Source organism: Cylas formicarius, unplaced genomic scaffold (genome assembly GCF_029955315.1).
Source record: "Cylas formicarius isolate icCylForm1 unplaced genomic scaffold, icCylForm1.1 PGA_scaffold_4__25_contigs__length_36172078, whole genome shotgun sequence".
In the NCBI taxonomy this organism is placed as follows: Eukaryota; Metazoa; Arthropoda; class Insecta; order Coleoptera; family Brentidae; genus Cylas; species Cylas formicarius.
In genome coordinates, this window is record NW_026844334.1 from 4,253,938 (window position 1) to 4,272,512 (window position 18,575).

At 45.8% G+C, this 18,575-nt stretch overlaps 2 protein-coding genes across 2 annotated transcripts; both read left to right on the plus strand.

Moving 5' to 3' along the window:
- Positions 1 to 205: 205 nt before the first annotated feature.
- On the plus strand, positions 206 to 15,492 carry LOC132700445 (mucin-12-like). The gene is made up of 2 exons (XM_060667767.1): positions 206 to 297; positions 2,799 to 15,492. The coding sequence occupies exons 1-2, from the start codon at positions 241 to 243 to the stop codon at positions 15,336 to 15,338; spliced, it is 12,597 nt and encodes a 4,198-aa protein (XP_060523750.1). The 5' UTR covers positions 206 to 240; the 3' UTR covers positions 15,339 to 15,492.
- A 277-nt stretch (positions 15,493 to 15,769) lies between these two features.
- On the plus strand, positions 15,770 to 18,168 carry LOC132701268 (uncharacterized). Its single transcript, XM_060669065.1, has 2 exons — positions 15,770 to 15,836; positions 17,657 to 18,168. Exons 1-2 carry the CDS (start codon positions 15,807 to 15,809, stop codon positions 18,047 to 18,049), a joined length of 423 nt encoding a protein of 140 aa, XP_060525048.1. The 5' UTR covers positions 15,770 to 15,806; the 3' UTR covers positions 18,050 to 18,168.
- The last annotated feature ends 407 nt before the right edge of the window (positions 18,169 to 18,575 follow it).

Consider the following 18,575-nt stretch of genomic DNA (forward strand, 5'->3'; position numbering starts at 1 on the left):
CACGTACTGAATTTCCCAAATAGCTAGCTTAAAGACGGATAGTGTTCGGCAGTCGAACAATAGTGGTTCAACAACAATTTCTGCGATCTTATCTCGGACGCCTTTTTGAGAATCGCTGATTATTTCGTATGTTTAAGTTTTTATTAACGAAACAATGAAAATGAACCCGCGTGGGTAAATATATTTTGTCCGCTACCTTCGTCGATCAGTATCAAGTGAGATGTGCCATCCGAAGGCGACATGCGTTTGATGCTTTTGAGTGCTTGTATACTGGTACTCCTCGTGCCCGTGACTAAGGTAAATCGACCACGGTGACCCCCAACTAACCAATACTAAACCCACATTAAAGGAAAACTATAATACGACTAAAGGGTAGGCTTTAAAATTTTTGAAAAATGTGACATATACGTATATAATCTATAATTTCTAATAAGTAAGCAAATTTGAATTTCGCAAAAATACGATTGACATTTTACATTCGCAATCAATGATCGTTGAATACCAAGTAAATATTGTTGCGAAGTAGCAAAAGATTCCTGCAATGCAGTTCCGATGCTAAAGGCATCATTATTAAATTACAATTACAGTTTAAAGATATTGTGAAAATGCTATATGCATTCGTAGTAATACTATATTCGTTAGTTGTTGCTGCGAGACTTCTATTTGTTCAATAATTACAGTTTGAATTTATTAAAATTAATGAAATTAATTAAAAAATAAGTATATTACAGCAAATGTGGTGAGATTATAAGAGACATAAATATTGCTGTTTGATTTCGCAATATTTCAAATTAAAATTTAAATTCGCAATCGCAATTGCTATAGATGATTTTTAAATTATTAAAAAAATGCTTTATGAACAGTCAATTTTTAATTGTATCTGTAGTAATAACTCACAATGATCGTTGGATATTTAGTAAAATGTCTTTGCGCACTGGAAAAACCACCAGCATGATATGCAATGCAGTTCTCGCTGCTGGAAACATTATTTGCTCAATAATGCCGAATACAGAAAAATCTTCTATCCTGTCGTCTGTCTTTCCAGAGAAGTATATTCATTAAAATATAACAATATTATTGCATGTTTGGTGATTAATGTTCTTATGCAATTTCTGTTAAATTAAGAGAATACAATAAGTAATAAAATTACATTTTACGGTCGCAATGAAACTCGCAATCGTTCATGTCGCAAAAAATTTCATTCAATTTTTAATTGGATTTGTAATAATATTTTTGCTTATCATCTGCAAAATGGTGCTACGCATAGCTTTTGCATTCAGTTTCCGCTGCTGCGAACATTCGTCTTGAGAACTAAATTTAATTGAAGAAATATAATTTTCAATTTGATACAACCGAACTATGATTACATGCGGAGATTCTTATTTAGGGGCTCTTATCAGAAGGAACATTATGCACTCGAAATTTTGATAAACAGGCCGATAGGAATTTTCTTCGAAATCCAAAATTAAGTTAAAAGTGCAGATATTGACTTAAGTTATAGCGCCATTGTTTTCTACGTAATCGGGGCCGACCTGATCCTCGAGTCAACAAACTATTTGTGGTGGTTTAATGGAAAACAATGGGCCCACATGGGGGATTTTATTAAAACGTGACGATCCGCTACCGATCTTGGTTCGTTCTGGTATTGTTTTAATTATAGTGCTCATTCCCATCAAGCCCATAATTGGTATATAATTTTGCTTGGTTTTTACACCGAACTATTTGGGAACCATATTAATTTTCAGTTAATACTTCAACGAATAAAATTAGTAGCTGAAGAGCCTTGCGAGTGACTGAAATAGTATAACAACTGAAAAGCCTTGCGAATGAAATCATTTATTAACTGAAAAACCTTGCGAATGAAATAATTTACCTAAAAAGTCTTCCAAATTTTTTCATTACTTGATTGCTAAGTGATAATTGAATTTTCCTAATAATCTGACAATCAATTGCGAGTGCATGATTAATTTAATAACTGACAGGACTTAAAACCGATCTATGAACTGAATATGCTGCCGACTGAATGAACTCTTCAATAACTGAAAAGCATTAGGAATGAATGAAATGGTGGAATGAAAAGCCTTTGAAATAAAGTAATGTGTTGATTGCTTATTTTACCTAATTATTCGTGGCGAGTGAACAATTTATTTAATAAATGAAAAGCATTTCAAATAAATGAATTCGCTGCTTGCATACTTAAAAGAGTTCCCAATAAATTGAAATATTTAAAAATTAAATTTGAATAATATCTGAGACTCCATTGGGAGTGAATGATTTATTCAATACCTGATAGATCTGACAATTCACAAAGTTACTTAATAAATGAAAAAAGAATAAATTAATTGATCTATCCAATATGTAAATTCAATAAATTGAACTGTTTCAAAACTGAAATACCTTGCGACCGAACAGAATCATTTAATAAATGAAAAGCCTTTCAAATAAATGAATTTGCTGCTTGCATACTTTACCTAATATCTTAAAAGAGTTGCGACTAAGTTTAGTTAAATTCTTAATAATTAAATTTGCCTAATAGTTGAGAATCCATGGCGAGTTAATTTATTTAATAATACACATGCCTTGCGAATTCGCTATTTAATTTAATAAATAAAATATGAATTTGACTTAGCCGAAAATGCTTGCAGCCGTTTCAGTCTCGACAGTTAGTTGCATATTCCAGATCTAAGTTTCAGTTTTGCGAATCACTTGGTGAAAGTAAGCAACCTTGGCGGCGTGGAGAATTAAAAACTCGGTATTTATTCTTTATATTAATTTATCGGATTTATTTTGTGTTTCAGGCATGTGGACAGTGTGAAAGGAGCACATACAGAATCATCGACTGCTACGGAAAGTACTTTCACTGTATCAACGAAACGTTCTTTTACCAATGCGCAAATTATGGTCCGGTAACTTTGGCGATAACTAACCAGCAACAACAGGAATGCCCTCCCGGTTTGGTGTGCAGCGACGGCAACGATTTCGAATGCGTCGAACCGGACGAGGTCATCCCGACCACGGAATGTCCGACAACCGCACCTCAGGGCGGAATTTCATCCCGCTCGACGGATATACCGATAGAAACGACCCAACCTTCGGGCGCGGCGACAAGAAACAACTCGGCATCTGCTCAAACTACCCCCGAAACTACGACGCGAAACATAGATACGACAACCAGTGTGGTCGTCATTACGACTGGAAGCAGTTTTGGCACGGAAACCACAATCGAAATAACTACACCCGGTACGACTCCAGGACCCGTTTCCGGTGAAACGACCATCGGAGTTCAATCTACGACCGGCGCTGCTCCGATAACAACCACCGAAGAAGCAAGACCAACAACCCCCGAAGAGTCGCTTCCAAATGAAACCACTTCACCTGCGGAACCGACAACCACTGAAGGATCGTCCTCCAGCGAAATTACTATTGGTGAAACCACCCACACCGTGGAAAAGATATCTACACAAGAATCTTCAAAGCAAACTACTTCTGGTGGTGAAACAACGACAAATGCGACACCAGCAAAAACAACTCACGACGAAGAACCAACAACAATCGAAGCCAGTTCAGAACTCATCACTACCGAAGGGTCCGCTTCAAGTGATACAACTCCTACTAGTGAAATCACGACAACCGCCGCACCCACAAAAACAACCCAGAGCGAACAACCAACAACAACCGAAGCGGGCTCAGAGGCTACAACTATCGAAGGGTCCGCTTCAAGTGATACCACTCCAACTCAAAGCGAAGAATCAACAACAATCGAAGCTAACTCAGAAGCTACAACTACCGAAGAATCCGCTTCAAGTGATACCACTCCAGCTAGGGAAGTCACGTCAACTGCGGCACCAACACAAACAACACAAGGCGAAGAATCAACAACAACCGAAACGGGCTCAGAGGCTACAACTACCGAAGGGTCCGCTTCAAGTGGTACCACTCCAGCTGGTGAAGTCACGTCAACGACGGTACCAACACAATCAACCCGGGGCGAAGAATCAACAACAACTGAAGCCAGTTCAGAAGCGACAACCACTGATTGGTCTGCTTCAAGTGATACCACTACGGCTAGTGCAGTCACGACAACCGCAGTACCAACAAAAACAACTCAGGGTGAAGAATCAACAACAACCGAAGCCAACTCCGAAGCTACAGCTACTGAAGGATCAGCTTCAAGTGATACCACTGCTGCTAGTGAAGTCACGTCAACTGCGACACAAACAACCCAAGGCGAAAAATCAACAACAACTGAAGTCAACTCAGAAGCTACAACTACCGAAAGCCCCACTTCAAGTGGTACCACTCCAGCCAGTGAAGTTACGTCAACTGCGGAACCAACACAAACAACCCAAGGCGAAGAATCAACAACAACCGAAACGGGCTCAGAGGCTACAACTAGCGAAGGGGCCGCTTCAAGTGATACAACTCCAGCTGGAGAAGTCACGTCAACTGCGGCACCAACACAAACAACCCAAGGCGAAGAATCAACAACTGAAGTCAACTCAGAAGCTACAACTATCGAAGGGTCAACTTCAAATGGTACCACTCTAGCCAGTGAAGTCACGTCAACTGCGGCACCAACACAAACAACCCAAGGCGAAGAAACAACAACAACCGAAACGGGCTCAGAGGCTACAACTAGAGAAGGGGCCGCTTCAAGTGGTACCACTCCAGCTGGTGAAGTCACGTCAACGACGGTACCAACACAGACAACCCAGGGCCAAGAATCAACAACAACTGAAGCCAGTTCAGAAGCGACAACCACTGATTGGTCCGCTTCAAGTGATACCACTACGGCTAGTGCAGTCACGACAACCGCAGTACCAACAAAAACAACCCAGGGTGAAGAATCAACGACAACCGAAGCCAACTCACAAGCTACAACTACCGAAGGATCAGCTTCTAGTAATACCACTCCTGTTAGTGAAGTCACGTCAACTGCGACACCAACACAAACAACCCAAGGCGAAGAATCAACAACAACTGAAGTCAACTCAGAAGCTACAACTACCGAAGGGCCCACTTCAAGTGGTACCACTCCAGTCAGTGAAGTCACGTCAACGGCGGCACCAACACAAACAACCCAAGGCGAAGAATCAACAACAACCGAAACGGGCTCAGAGGCTACAACTAGCGAAGGGGCCACTTCAAGTGATACCACTCCAGCTGGTGAAGTCACGTCAACGACGGTACCAACACAGACAACCCAGGGCGAAGAATCAACAACAACTGAAGCCAGTTCAGAAGCGACAACCACTGATTGGTCCGCTTCAAGTGATACCACTACGGCTAGTGCAGTCACGACAACCGCAGTACCAACAAAAACAACCCAGGGTGAAGAATCAACGACAACCGAAGCCAACTCACAAGCTACAACTACCGAAGGATCAGCTTCAAGTAATACCACTCCTGTTAGTGAAGTCACGTCAACTGCGACACCAACACAAACAACCCAAGGCGAAGAATCAACAACAACTGAAGTCAACTCAGAAGCTACAACTACCGAAGGGCCCACTTCAAGTGGTACCACTCCAGTCAGTGAAGTCACGTCAACGGCGGCACCAACACAAACAACCCAAGGCGAAGAATCAACAACAACCGAAACGGGCTCAGAGGCTACAACTAGCGAAGGGGCCGCTTCAAGTGTTACCACTCCAGCTGGTGAAGTCACGTCAACGACGGTACCAACACAGACAACCCAGGGCGAAGAATCAACAACAACTGAAGCCAGTTCAGAAGCGACAACCACTGATTGGTCCGCTTCAAGTGATACCACTACGGCTAGTGCAGTCACGACAACCGCAGTACCAACAAAAACAACCCAGGGTGAAGAATCAACGACAACCGAAGCCAACTCACAAGCTACAACTACCGAAGGATCAGCTTCAAGTAATACCACTCCTGTTAGTGAAGTCACGTCAACTGCGACACCAACACAAACAACCCAAGGCGAAGAATCAACAACAACTGAAGTCAACTCAGAAGCTACAACTACTGAAGGGCCCACTTCAAGTGGTACCACTCCAGTCAGTGAAGTCACGTCAACGGCGGCACCAACACAAACAACCCAAGGCGAAGAATCAACAACAACCGAAGCGAGCTCAGAGGCTACAACTACCGAAGGGTCCGATTCAAGTGTTACCACTCCAGCTGGTGGAGTCACGTCAACTGCGGCACCAACACAAACAACCCAAGGCGAAGAATCAACAACAAGCGAAGCGGGCTCAGAGGCCTCAACTACCGAAGGGGCCGCTTCAAGTGATACTACTCCAGCTAGTGAAGTCACGTCAACCACGGTACCAACACAAACAACCCAGGGCGAAGAATCAACAACAACTGAAGCCAGTTCAGAAGCGACAACCACTGATTGGTCCGCTTCAAGTGATACCACTACGGCTAGTGCAGTCACGACAACCGCAGTACCAACAAAAACAACCCAGGGTGGAGAATCAACAACAACCGAAGCCAACTCAGAAGCTACAACTACCGAAGGATCAGCTTCAAGTGATACCACCCCTGTTAGTGAAGTCACGTCAACTGCGACACCAACACAAACAACCCAAGGCGAAGAATCAACAACAACTGAAGTCAACTCAGAAGCTACAACTACCGAAGGGCCCACTTCAAGTGGTACCACTCCAGCCAGTGAAGTCACGTCAACTGCGGCACCAACACAAACAACCCAAGGCGAAGAATCAACAACAACCGAAGCGGGCTCAGGGGCCTCAACTACCGAAGGGGCTGCTTCAAGTGATACCACTCCAGCTGGTGAAGTCACGTCAACCACGGTACCAACACAAACAACCCAGGGCGAAGGATCAACAACAACTGAAGCCAGTTCAGAAGCGACAACTACTGATGGGTCCGCTTCAAGTGATACCACTACGGCTAGTGCAGTCACGACAACCGCAGTACCAACAAAAACAACCCAGGGTGAAGAATCAACGACAACCGAAGCCAACTCACAAGCTACAACTACCGAAGGATCAGCTTCAAGTGATACCACTCCTGCTAGTGAAGTCACGTCAACTGCGACACCAACACAAACCACCCAAGGCGAAGAATCAACAACAACCGAAGCGGGCTCAGAAGCCTCAACTACCGAAGGGCCCACTTCAAGTGGTACCACTCCAGCCAGTGAAGTCACGTCAACTGCGGCACCAACACAAACAACCCAGGGCGAAGAATCAACAACAGCTGAAGCCAGTTCAGAAGCGACAACTACTGATGGGTCCGCTTCAAGTGATACCACTACGGCTAGTGCAGTCACGACAACCGCAGTACCAACAAAAACAACCCAGGGTGAAGAATCAACGACAACCGAAGCCAACTCACAAGCTACAACTACTGAAGGATCAGCTTCAAGTGATACCACTCCTGCTAGTGAAGTCACGTCAACTGCGACACCAACACAAACAACCCAAGGCGAAGAATCAACAACAACTGAAGTCAACTCAGAAGCTACAACTACTGAAGTGCCCACTTCAAGTGGTACCACTCCAGTCAGTGAAGTCACGTCAACGGCGGCACCAACACAGACAACCCAGGCCGAAGAATCAACAAAAACTGAAGCCAGTTCAGAAGCGACAACCACTGATTGGTCCGCTTCAAGTGATACCACTACGGCTAGTGCAGTCACGACAACCGCAGTACCAACAAAAACAACCCAGGGTGAAGAATCAACAACAACCGAAGCCAACTCAGAAGCTACAACTACCGAAGGATCAGCTTCAAGTGATACCACTCCAGCTGGTGAAGTCACGTCAACTGCGGCACCAACACAAACCACCCAAGGCGAAGAATCAACAACAACCGAAACGGGCTCAGAGGCTACAACTAGCGAATGGGCCGCTTCAAGTGATACCACTCCAGCTGGTGAAGTCACGTCAACCACGGTACCAACACAAACAACCCAGGGCGAAGAATCAACAACAACCGAAACGGGCTCAGAGGCTACAACTAGCGAAGGGGCCGCTTCAAGTGATACCACTCCAGCTGGTGAAGTCACGTCAACCACGGTACCAACACAAACAACCCAGGGCGAAGAATCAACAACAACTGAAGCCAGTTCAGAAGCGACAACCACTGATTGGTCTGCTTCAAGTGATACCACTACGGCTAGTGCAGTCACGACAACCGCAGTACCAACAAAAACAACCCAGGGTGAAGAATCAACAACAACCGAAGCCAACTCAGAAGCTACAACTACCGAAGGATCAGCTTCAAGTGACACCACCCCTGTTAGTGAAGTCACGTCAACTGCGACACCAACACAAACAACCCAAGGCGAAGAATCAACAACAACTGAAGTCAACTCAGAAGCTACAACTACCGAAGGGCCCACTTCAAGTGGTACCACTCTAGCCAGTGAAGTCACGTCAACTGCCGCACCAACACAGACAACCCAGGGCGAAGAATCAACAACAACTGAAGCCAGTTCAGAAGGGACAACCACTGGTTGGTCCGCTTCAAGTGATACCACTACGGCTAGTGCAGTCACGACAACCGCAGTACCAACAAAAACAACCCAGGGTGAAGAATCAACGACAACCGAAGCCAACTCACAAGCTACAACTACTGAAGGATCAGCTTCAAGTGATACCACTCCTGCTAGTGAAGTCACGTCAACTGCGACACCAACACAAACAACCCAAGGCGAAGAATCAACAACAACTGAAGTCAACTCAGAAGCTACAACTACTGAAGGGCCCACTTCAAGTGGTACCACTCCAGTCAGTGAAGTCACGTCAACGGCGGCACCAACACAGACAACCCAGGGCGAAGAATCAACAAAAACTGAAGCCAGTTCAGAAGCGACAACCACTGATTGGTCCGCTTCAAGTGATACCACTCCAGCTGGTGAAGTCACGTCAACGACGGTACCAACACAGACAACCCAGAGCGAAGAATCAACAACAACTGAAGCCAGTTCAGAAGCGTCAACCCCTGATTGGTCCGCTTCAAGTGATACCACTACGGCTAGTGCAGTCACGACAACCGCAGTACCAACAAAAACAACCCAGGGTGAAGAATCAACAACAACCGAAGCCAACTCAGAAGCTACAACTATCGAAGGATCAGCTTCAAGTGATACCACTCCAGCTGGTGAAGTCACGTCAACTGTGGCACCAACAAAAACCACCCAAGGCGAAGAATCAACAACAACCGAAACGGGCTCAGAGGCTACAACTAGCGAAGGGGCTGCTTCAAGTGATACCACTCCAGCTGGTGAAGTCACGTCAACCACGGTACCAACACAAACAACCCAGGGCGAAGAATCAACAACAACTGAAGCCAGTTCAGAAGCGACAACCACTGATTGGTCTGCTTCAAGTGATACCACTACGGCTAGTGCAGTCACGACAACCGCAGTACCAACAAAAACAACCCAGGGTGAAGAATCAACAACAACCGAAGCCAACTCAGAAGCTACAACTACCGAAGGATCAGCTTCAAGTGATACCACCCCTGTTAGTGAAGTCACGTCAACTGCGACCCCAACACAAACAACCCAAGGCGAAGAATCAACAACAACTGAAGTCAACTCAGAAGCTACAACTACCGAAGGGCCCACTTCAAGTGGTACCACTCCAGCCAGTGAAGTCACGTCAACTGCCGCACCAACACAAACAACCCAAGGCGAAGAATCAACAACAACCGAAGCGGGCTCAGAGGCCTCAACTACCGAAGGAGCTGCTTCAAGTGATACCACTCCAGCTGGTGAAGTCACGTCAACGAAGGTACCAACACAAACAACCCAGGGCGAAGAATCAACAACTGAAGTCAGTTCAGAAGCGACAACTACTGATGGGTCCGCTTCAAGTGATACCACTACGGCTAGTGCGGTCACGACAACCGCAGTATCAACAAAAACAACCCAGGGTGAAGAATCAACGACAACCGAAGCCAACTCACAAGCTACAACTACCGAAGGATCAGCTTCAAGTGATACCACTCCTGCTAGTGAAGTCACGTCAACTGCGACACCAACACAAACAACCCAAGACGAAGAATCAACAACAACTGAAATCAACTCAGAAGCTACAACTACTGAAGGGCCCACATCAATTGGTACCACTCCAGTCAGTGAAGTCACGTCAACTGCGGCACCAACACAAACAACCCAAGGCGAAGAATCAACAACAACCGAAGCGAGCTCAGAGGCTACATCTACCGAAGGGTCCGATTCAAGTGATACCACTCCAGCTGGTGGAGCCACGTCAACTGCGGCACCAACACAAACAACCCAAGGCGAAGAATCAACAACAAGCGAAGCGGGCTCAGAGGCCTCAACTACCGAAGGGGCCGCTTCAAGTGATACCACTCCAGCTGGTGAAGTCACGTCAACCACGGTACCAACACAAACAACCCAGGGCGAAGAATCAACAACTGAAGTCAGTTCAGAAGCGACAACCACTGATTGGTCCGCTTCAAGTGATACCGCTACGGCTAGTGCAGTCACGACAACCGCAGTACCAACAAAAACAACCCAGGGTGAAGAATCAACGACAACCGAAGCCAACTCACAAGCTACAACTACCGAAGGATCAGCTTCAAGTGATACCACTCCTGCTAGTGAAGTCACGTCAACTGCGACACCAACACAAACAACCCAAGGCGAAGAATCAACAACAACTGAAATCAACTCAGAAGCTACAACTACTGAAGGGCCCACTTCAATTGGTACCACTCCAGTCAGTGAAGTCACGTCAACTGCGGCACCAACACAATCAACCCAAGGCGAAGAATCAACAACAACTGAAGTCAACTCAGAAGCTACAACTACCGAAGGGCCCACTTCAAGTGGTACCACTCCAGCCAGTGAAGTCACGTCAACTGCGGCACCACCACAAACAACCCAAGGCGAAGAATCAACAACAACCGAAGCGGGCTCAGAAGCCTCAACTACCGAAGGGGCCGCTTCAAGTGATACCACTCCAGCTGGTGAAGTCACGTCAACTGCGGCACCAACACAAACAACCCAAGGCGAAGAATCAACAACAACCGAAGCGGGCTCAGAGGCCTCAACTACCGAAGGGGCTGCTTCAAGTGATACCACTCCAGCTGGTGAAGTCACGTCAACGACGGTACCAACACAAACAACCCAGGGCGAAGAATCAACGACTGAAGTCAGTTCAGAAGCGACAACTACTGATGGGTCTGCTTCAAGTGATACCACTACGGCTAATGCAGTCACGACAACCGCAGTACCAACAAAAACAACCCAGGGTGAAGAATCAACGACAACCGAAGCCAACTCACAAGCTACAACTACCGAAGGATCAGCTTCAAGTGATACCACTCCAGCCAGTGAAGTCACGTCAACTGCGGCACCAACACAAACAACCCAAGGCGAAGAATCAACAACAACCGAAGCGGGCTCAGAAGCCTCAACTACCGAAGGGGCCGCTTCAAGTGATACCACTCCAGCTGGTGAAGTCACGTCAACTGCGGCACCAACACAAACAACCCAAGGCGAAGAATCAACAACAACCGAAGCGGGCTCAGAGGCCTCAACTACCGAAGGGGCTGCTTCAAGTGATACCACTCCAGCTGGTGAAGTCACGTCAACGACGGTACCAACACAAACAACCCAGGGCGAAGAATCAACAACTGAAGTCAGTTCAGAAGCGACAACTACTGATGGGTCTGCTTCAAGTGATACCACTACGGCTAATGCAGTCACGACAACCGCAGTACCAACAAAAACAACCCAGGGTGAAGAATCAACGACAACCGAAGCCAACTCACAAGCTACAACTACCGAAGGATCAGCTTCAAGTGATACCACTCCTGCTAGTGAAGTCACGTCAACTGCGACACCAACACAAACAACCCAAGGCGAAGAATCAACAACAACTGAAATCAACTCAGAAGCTACAACTACTGAAGGGCCCACTTCAATTGGTACCACTCCAGTCAGTGAAGTCACGTCAACTGCGGCACCAACACAATCAACCCAAGGCGAAGAATCAACAACAACTGAAGTCAACTCAGAAGCTACAACTACCGAAGGGCCCACTTCAAGTGGTACCTCTCCAGCCAGTGAAGTCACGTCAACTGCGGCACCAACACAAACAACCCAAGGCGAAGAATCAACAACAACCGAAGCGGGCTCAGAAGCCTCAACTACCGAAGGGGCCGCTTCAAGTGATACCACTCCAGCTGGTGAAGTCACGTCAACTGCGGCACCAACACAAACAACCCAAGGGGAAGAATCAACAACAACCGAAGCCAACTCAGAAGCTACAACTACCGAAGGATCAGCTTCAAGTGATACCACTCCAGCAGGTGAAGTCACGTCAACTGCGGCACCAACACAAACAACCCAAGGCGAAGAAACAACAACAAGCGAAGCGGGCTCAGAGGTCTCAACTACCGAAGGGGCCGCTTCAAGTGACACCACTCCAGCTCTTGAAGTCACGTCAACGACGGTACCAACACAAACAACCCAGGGCGAAGAATCAACAACAACTGAAGCCAGTTCAGAAGCGACAACCACTGATTGGTCTGCTTCAAGTGATACCACTACGGCTAATGCAGTCACGACAACCGCAGTACCAACAAAAACAACCCAGGGTGAAGAATCAACGACAACCGAAGCCAACTCACAAGCTACAACTACCGAAGGATCAGCTTCAAGTGATACCACTCCTGCTAGTGAAGTCACGTCAACTGCGACACCAACACAAACAACCCAAGGCGAAGAATCAACAACAACTGAAATCAACTCAGAAGCTACAACTACTGAAGGGCCCACTTCAATTGGTACCACTCCAGTCAGTGAAGTCACGTCAACTGCGGCACCAACACAATCAACCCAAGGCGAAGAATCAACAACAACTGAAGTCAACTCAGAAGCTACAACTACCGAAGGGCCCACTTCAAGTGGTACCTCTCCAGCCAGTGAAGTCACGTCAACTGCGGCACCAACACAAACAACCCAAGGCGAAGAATCAACAACAACCGAAGCGGGCTCAGAAGCCTCAACTACCGAAGGGGCCGCTTCAAGTGATACCACTCCAGCTGGTGAAGTCACGTCAACTGCGGCACCAACACAAACAACCCAAGGGGAAGAATCAACAACAACCGAAGCCAACTCAGAAGCTACAACTACCGAAGGATCAGCTTCAAGTGATACCACTCCAGCAGGTGAAGTCACGTCAACTGCGGCACCAACACAAACAACCCAAGGCGAAGAAACAACAACAAGCGAAGCGGGCTCAGAGGTCTCAACTACCGAAGGGGCCGCTTCAAGTGACACCACTCCAGCTCTTGAAGTCACGTCAACGACGGTACCAACACAAACAACCCAGGGCGAAGAATCAACAACAACTGAAGCCAGTTCAGAAGCGACAACCACTGATTGGTCTGCTTCAAGTGATACCACTACGGCTAGTGCAGTCACGACAACCGCAGTACCAACAAAAACAACCCAGGGTGAAGAATCAACGACAACCGAAGCCAACTCACAAGCTACAACTACCGAAGGATCAGCTTCAAGTGATACCACTCCTGCTAGTGAAGTCACGTCAACTGTGACACCAACACAAACAACCCAAGGCGAAGAATCAACAACAACTGAAGTCAACTCAGAAGCTACAACTACTGAAGGGCCCACTTCAAGTGGTACCACTCCAGTCAGTGAAGTCACGTCAACGGCGGAACCAACACAAACAACCCAAGGCGAAGAATCAACAACAACCGAAACGGGCTCAGAGGCTACAACTAGCGAAGGGGCCGCTTCAAGTGATACCACTCCAGCTGGTGAAGTCACGTCAACGGCGGCACCAACACAAACAACCCAAGGCGAAGAATCAACAACATTCGAAGCGGGCACAGAGGCTACAACTACCGAAGAGTCCGCTACAAGTAATACCAGTCCAGCTGGTGAAGTCACGTCAACTGCGGCACCAACTCAAACAACCCAAGGGGAAGAATCAACGACAACCGAAGCGGGCTCAGAGGCTACAACTACCGAAGGTTCCGCTTCAAGTGATATCACTCCAGCTGGTGAGGTCACGTCAACTGCGGCACCAACACAAACAACCCAAGGCGAAGAATCAACAACATTCGAAGCGGGCACAGAGGCTACAACTACCGAAGAGTCCGCTTCAAATAATACCGGTCCAGCTGGTGAAGTCACGTCAACTGCGGCACCAACTCAAACAACCCAAGGGGAAGAATCAACAACAACTGAAGCCAACTCAGAAGCTACAACTACCGAAGGGCCCGCTTCAAGTGATACCACTCCAGCTGGTGAAGTCACGTCAACTGCGGCACCAACACAAACAACCCAAGGCGAAGAATCAACAACATCCGAAGCCAGCTCAGAACCAACAACTACCGCGGAATCTGCTTCAAGTGACACCACTCCAGCTAGTGAAGTCACCTCAAGTGCAGTACCAACACAAACAACCCAAGGCGAAGGATCAACAACAACCGAAGCCAGCTCAGAACCCACTACTACCGCAGAACCCACTTCAAATGACAGCACGTCATCTAGTGGAGTCACGTCAACTTCGATACCAACAGAAACAACCCAGGACGAACAACCAACAACCGAAACTAGTTCAGAACCCACAACTACAGAAGGTTCCGTTTCAAGTGACACTCCTCCCGCTAGTGAAATCACGTCAACTCCGGTACCAACACAAACGACCCAGAGTGAAGAACCAGCCACAACCGAAATATCCACATCCAGCGACACTACGGAGCTTTCTACGGATAGCACAACTTCGGAATCGTCGACCGTACTTCCACCTTTCGTCTGCGCCAAGCCCGGAAAGTTTCCGGATACGCAGGATTGCGCAAAATATCACCTGTGCTTGGATCTCGTGGACGAAATATACGACCTTACCTCCGAGTGCCCTCAGGGCACCCTCTACGACTCCTACAATGGTCACTGTACCACCTCACCGGTTCAATGTCCCGGCGATATCGAACTGTCCTGTACCATTAACGGAACTTTCGTCCATCCAGACCAGTGCAATCGTTATTACACTTGCAGTTATAATTTCATTTACGAGCGGTTCGAATTGAAGCAATACCTTTGTCCGGTGAACCAAGTGTACGACGAGGACCAGGGAACCTGCGTAGATTCAGATTCATGCAGCATCGATTTATCACTTCCTGGTGCCCAGTTCGTTTGCACCCAGCCTGGTCTCTACCCTGTCGAGTACAACTGCAAGAACTTCTACCAGTGCGAATACGTAGGAGTGGAATTGGTCAAGACGATAAAATCTTGCGGATTGTTCGCGCTGTTCGACAGAGAGAAGGAAAAGTGCCGCAAAGAATGTCTTGTCACCAACTGCCCGTTCAACAACGCTGACGTGGAGTAGAACCAGAGTTAATACGTTTACTGTCTATTTGTTGTTATTAAATTATTAGCTGTATATACAGTCCGTGTTTAGTTATTGTTGTGCATATTATAAATAGTTAGTTTCCCTGAGACTGTGAAGGGCCGGAAAGTAAATAAACTTTTGAAAATTGTTACCAATGGTTTGGTTACCCCAGTATGTCATTAAAATCTCCCACGTTTATCATTTCCTGGAAGGGGTCGACTATAAGGTAATCAGGATGTTCATATTGGGTTTTTGTCATTGGGTTTGAGGAGTCGTCAAGGACCTTTGCAATTTGCGAATCTCGAAAGATAATATTTGACGCCGGATTTTGAAAACAATATAACAATAAAAATTGTTTAAACGTATCTAGGAAGGTAAATATTGATTTATTGTGTTTTATATGTGCTGCAACCGCAGTCGATATCAATGCAGTTTTGTTGTAAATTATAAGCAATTCGCAGCGGGATGTCGCCGCTACTGTTAAAGCTTTTGATGGTAAGTGCAACTATGTGTAGGAAGAGTTTCTACTTTAAAGGACTTTAAATCTATTTTTGAAATCCCCACCTTTCCTTTACTGAGCTTTCAAAGCCTCCCAGCTCTTATCGAAGTCTCTCTCTCTCTCTCTCTTTATCACGACATCCACTCCTGGATATAGGCCTGCCCTCATCTTTTCCACCCTTCTCTGTCTCTAGCGATCCAGTTCCGACCGACTGCCTTTCTAATATCGTCCATCCATCTTATGTAGGGTCGCCCGACACTTCTTTTATACAATCTCGGTCTCCACTGTTAAAATCCTTGGACTTGAGATTGATGGGGACCTTAAGGTTTTTAAGGGCGAAATCAAGCTTGTCAGTAGCGGGCCAAGTCATATGGACTCTTCTTTGAATTTCGGCTTGCTGGTTATCTATCCCTAGCTTTATTTGGTGACCCAGGTAGACGTATTCTTCAACCTTCTCAGTCATCTCACCAACTATCTATCATTCCCGAAGCAGTTTTGAGTGCCTAGAGCATTCCCTGCAACTCACCCAAGTCATTGCTGATAAATAAGCACAATATCATCCGCAAAATGGAGATGGTTTAATATCACCCATCAATTCCAAGGCTTTTGTGGTTCCAGTTGAGTTGCTTGAAAACATCCTACAGTGCCAGTGTGAAAAGCTTCGAGGAAATAGTGTCTTACCCGGCAGAAATCAACACAGTTGATGAGTTTTCTCTGATTTTTACTTCTAACGTATCCTTTTCATATATATTTTTCAATCTACCTGGCTTTGTCCATTGCTCAAAATATAGACCATAACTCAATGGAGTCGAAAGCTTTGTTATAGTCGATAAAATCCAGATGGATATTTATGTTGTATTCGTTGCACTTTTCGATTAGTGTTCTAATATGATTATTTTTGTGAGTAATGTGTAAGGATGTGGGAGAAGATTTATAGGTCTATAGTTCTCAATATTGATTTTATCGCCCTTTTTAAACAGAAGAACGACCTGGGCGCTTAGTAGACACTTATTAACGAGAATACTATTGGAATTAAGAGTTGTGAGAGGGCAAGATTGATTTCGTCGTTGGAGATTGTCGGTATATCTTTTGAGCCGACATTTGTAATCTTAATGGGATGTAAGTCGATTGGTTTTTGAGTTATTGAGGAATATAAGCTCTTCTAAAATATCTCAACTATTTGGGTGAGTTCGCTGCTTTCTTGTACAATATCTCAATTTTCGTTTCATAGTTGGTGCATTCGCTTTGTCCCAACTGAGCTGATGATTCACAACGACTGCATGGCTCAAAGACTTGAAGTTCTGCTACTGCTGTTTTACCTTGTTTGGATTAGCCCTGTACTCTCAAGGGAGTACAATGGGGAGTTTGGACAGTGGTGCGCATCTAGTTAGCACAGTCTACACGTGCTGTCGTCTTCCTCTCCCAAGATATATAATGGCCCTCGTGACAATGTCCTGTTATAAAATCTTAGAGGACCCTACTCACCACTGCCTCAATCCGGGTAAACTCTCTCAATGTAAAGAGAAGTACCTCTGGGGCCATTTATAAATCTCGCTCTTCCTTGCTTGTAGTTTTAGAGGTTTACCAGTGACCTACAAGAAATCCTCTACAACTTTCATGTGTTGAGCTTTCGTAACTCCGGGAGTTTTTCGCACATATCTCCAAAACTGTAGTTCTGATCCAGTACTATAACAATCACTTTGTAAAGCTGGGAATTCTTTCGTACATTCAATTTCTTCTCTCTCTCTCTCTCTCTCTCTCTCTCTCTCTCTCTCCTCTAACCAATAAGGTGTCACGCCTAAATACTACGTTTCAGATTGCGATCGTGTTACCACTAGTGCATCTTCAAACGTACGAGTGCACCGCAGCTGGAAAATTCCGCTACCAAGACGCCACCTGCCGGTCGTTTTACATGTGCGTATTTTACAACGGCGCTTACGTCAGAAGCGACTACACGTGCCCTTCGAACTCGGTGTTCGACGGGTCGAGTCAGACATGCTCTAACACGGCGATTTGTATCGACAATTTGTGCGACAACGTGCCTCTGACACCTCTGCTGCAGAGATTGGCCGACCCTAATGCGGTCAACTGTACGACTTATATCATGTGCGCGGGGTTATTTCCAAAGTATCCCGTCTTGGTCAGTTGTCCGAACGGGTACTATTATAACCAGGCGTTGGAGGATTGCTGGATTACACCCGATTGCTAACTTCTAAGTAAAAGATTTTCATCCAGCAGAATGCGGTGAACACACATGATGATGAACACACAAATGAATCTCCATTAGCACCTTGTACCTAATACATTGGTTATCAATTGTCAATAAATCCAGGGAAAAACAATATTTAGAGGGGTTTTTATTGTTATTACTACCAAACAATGGAGTTGACGAAATGTTGTTGGTTAATTAAATCCTCATAGAACCTTTACGAACTCGTACTGTGAGGGTAACATTAGTTGCGGAAATGTTTATATTTCCTTCTTCTCTTAATGCCGAACTCTTTAACTCTTCTCAACTACCAGACATTGGAAAAAAAGCCACCTTCGTTATTGCCGCACGTATTGTCCTAAACGAGGAAATAATTTCAAACGTCGAGTCTATCGTTAATAAACTGTTATCTTAAACACCTAATGATATTCGATTTGAAGCTGCAAAAATCCTTGAAACATCTAATCCCAAAATCGTAATTCTAAAGCAGATAACGGAATGCTACGATGGTCATGAAGACAAATTG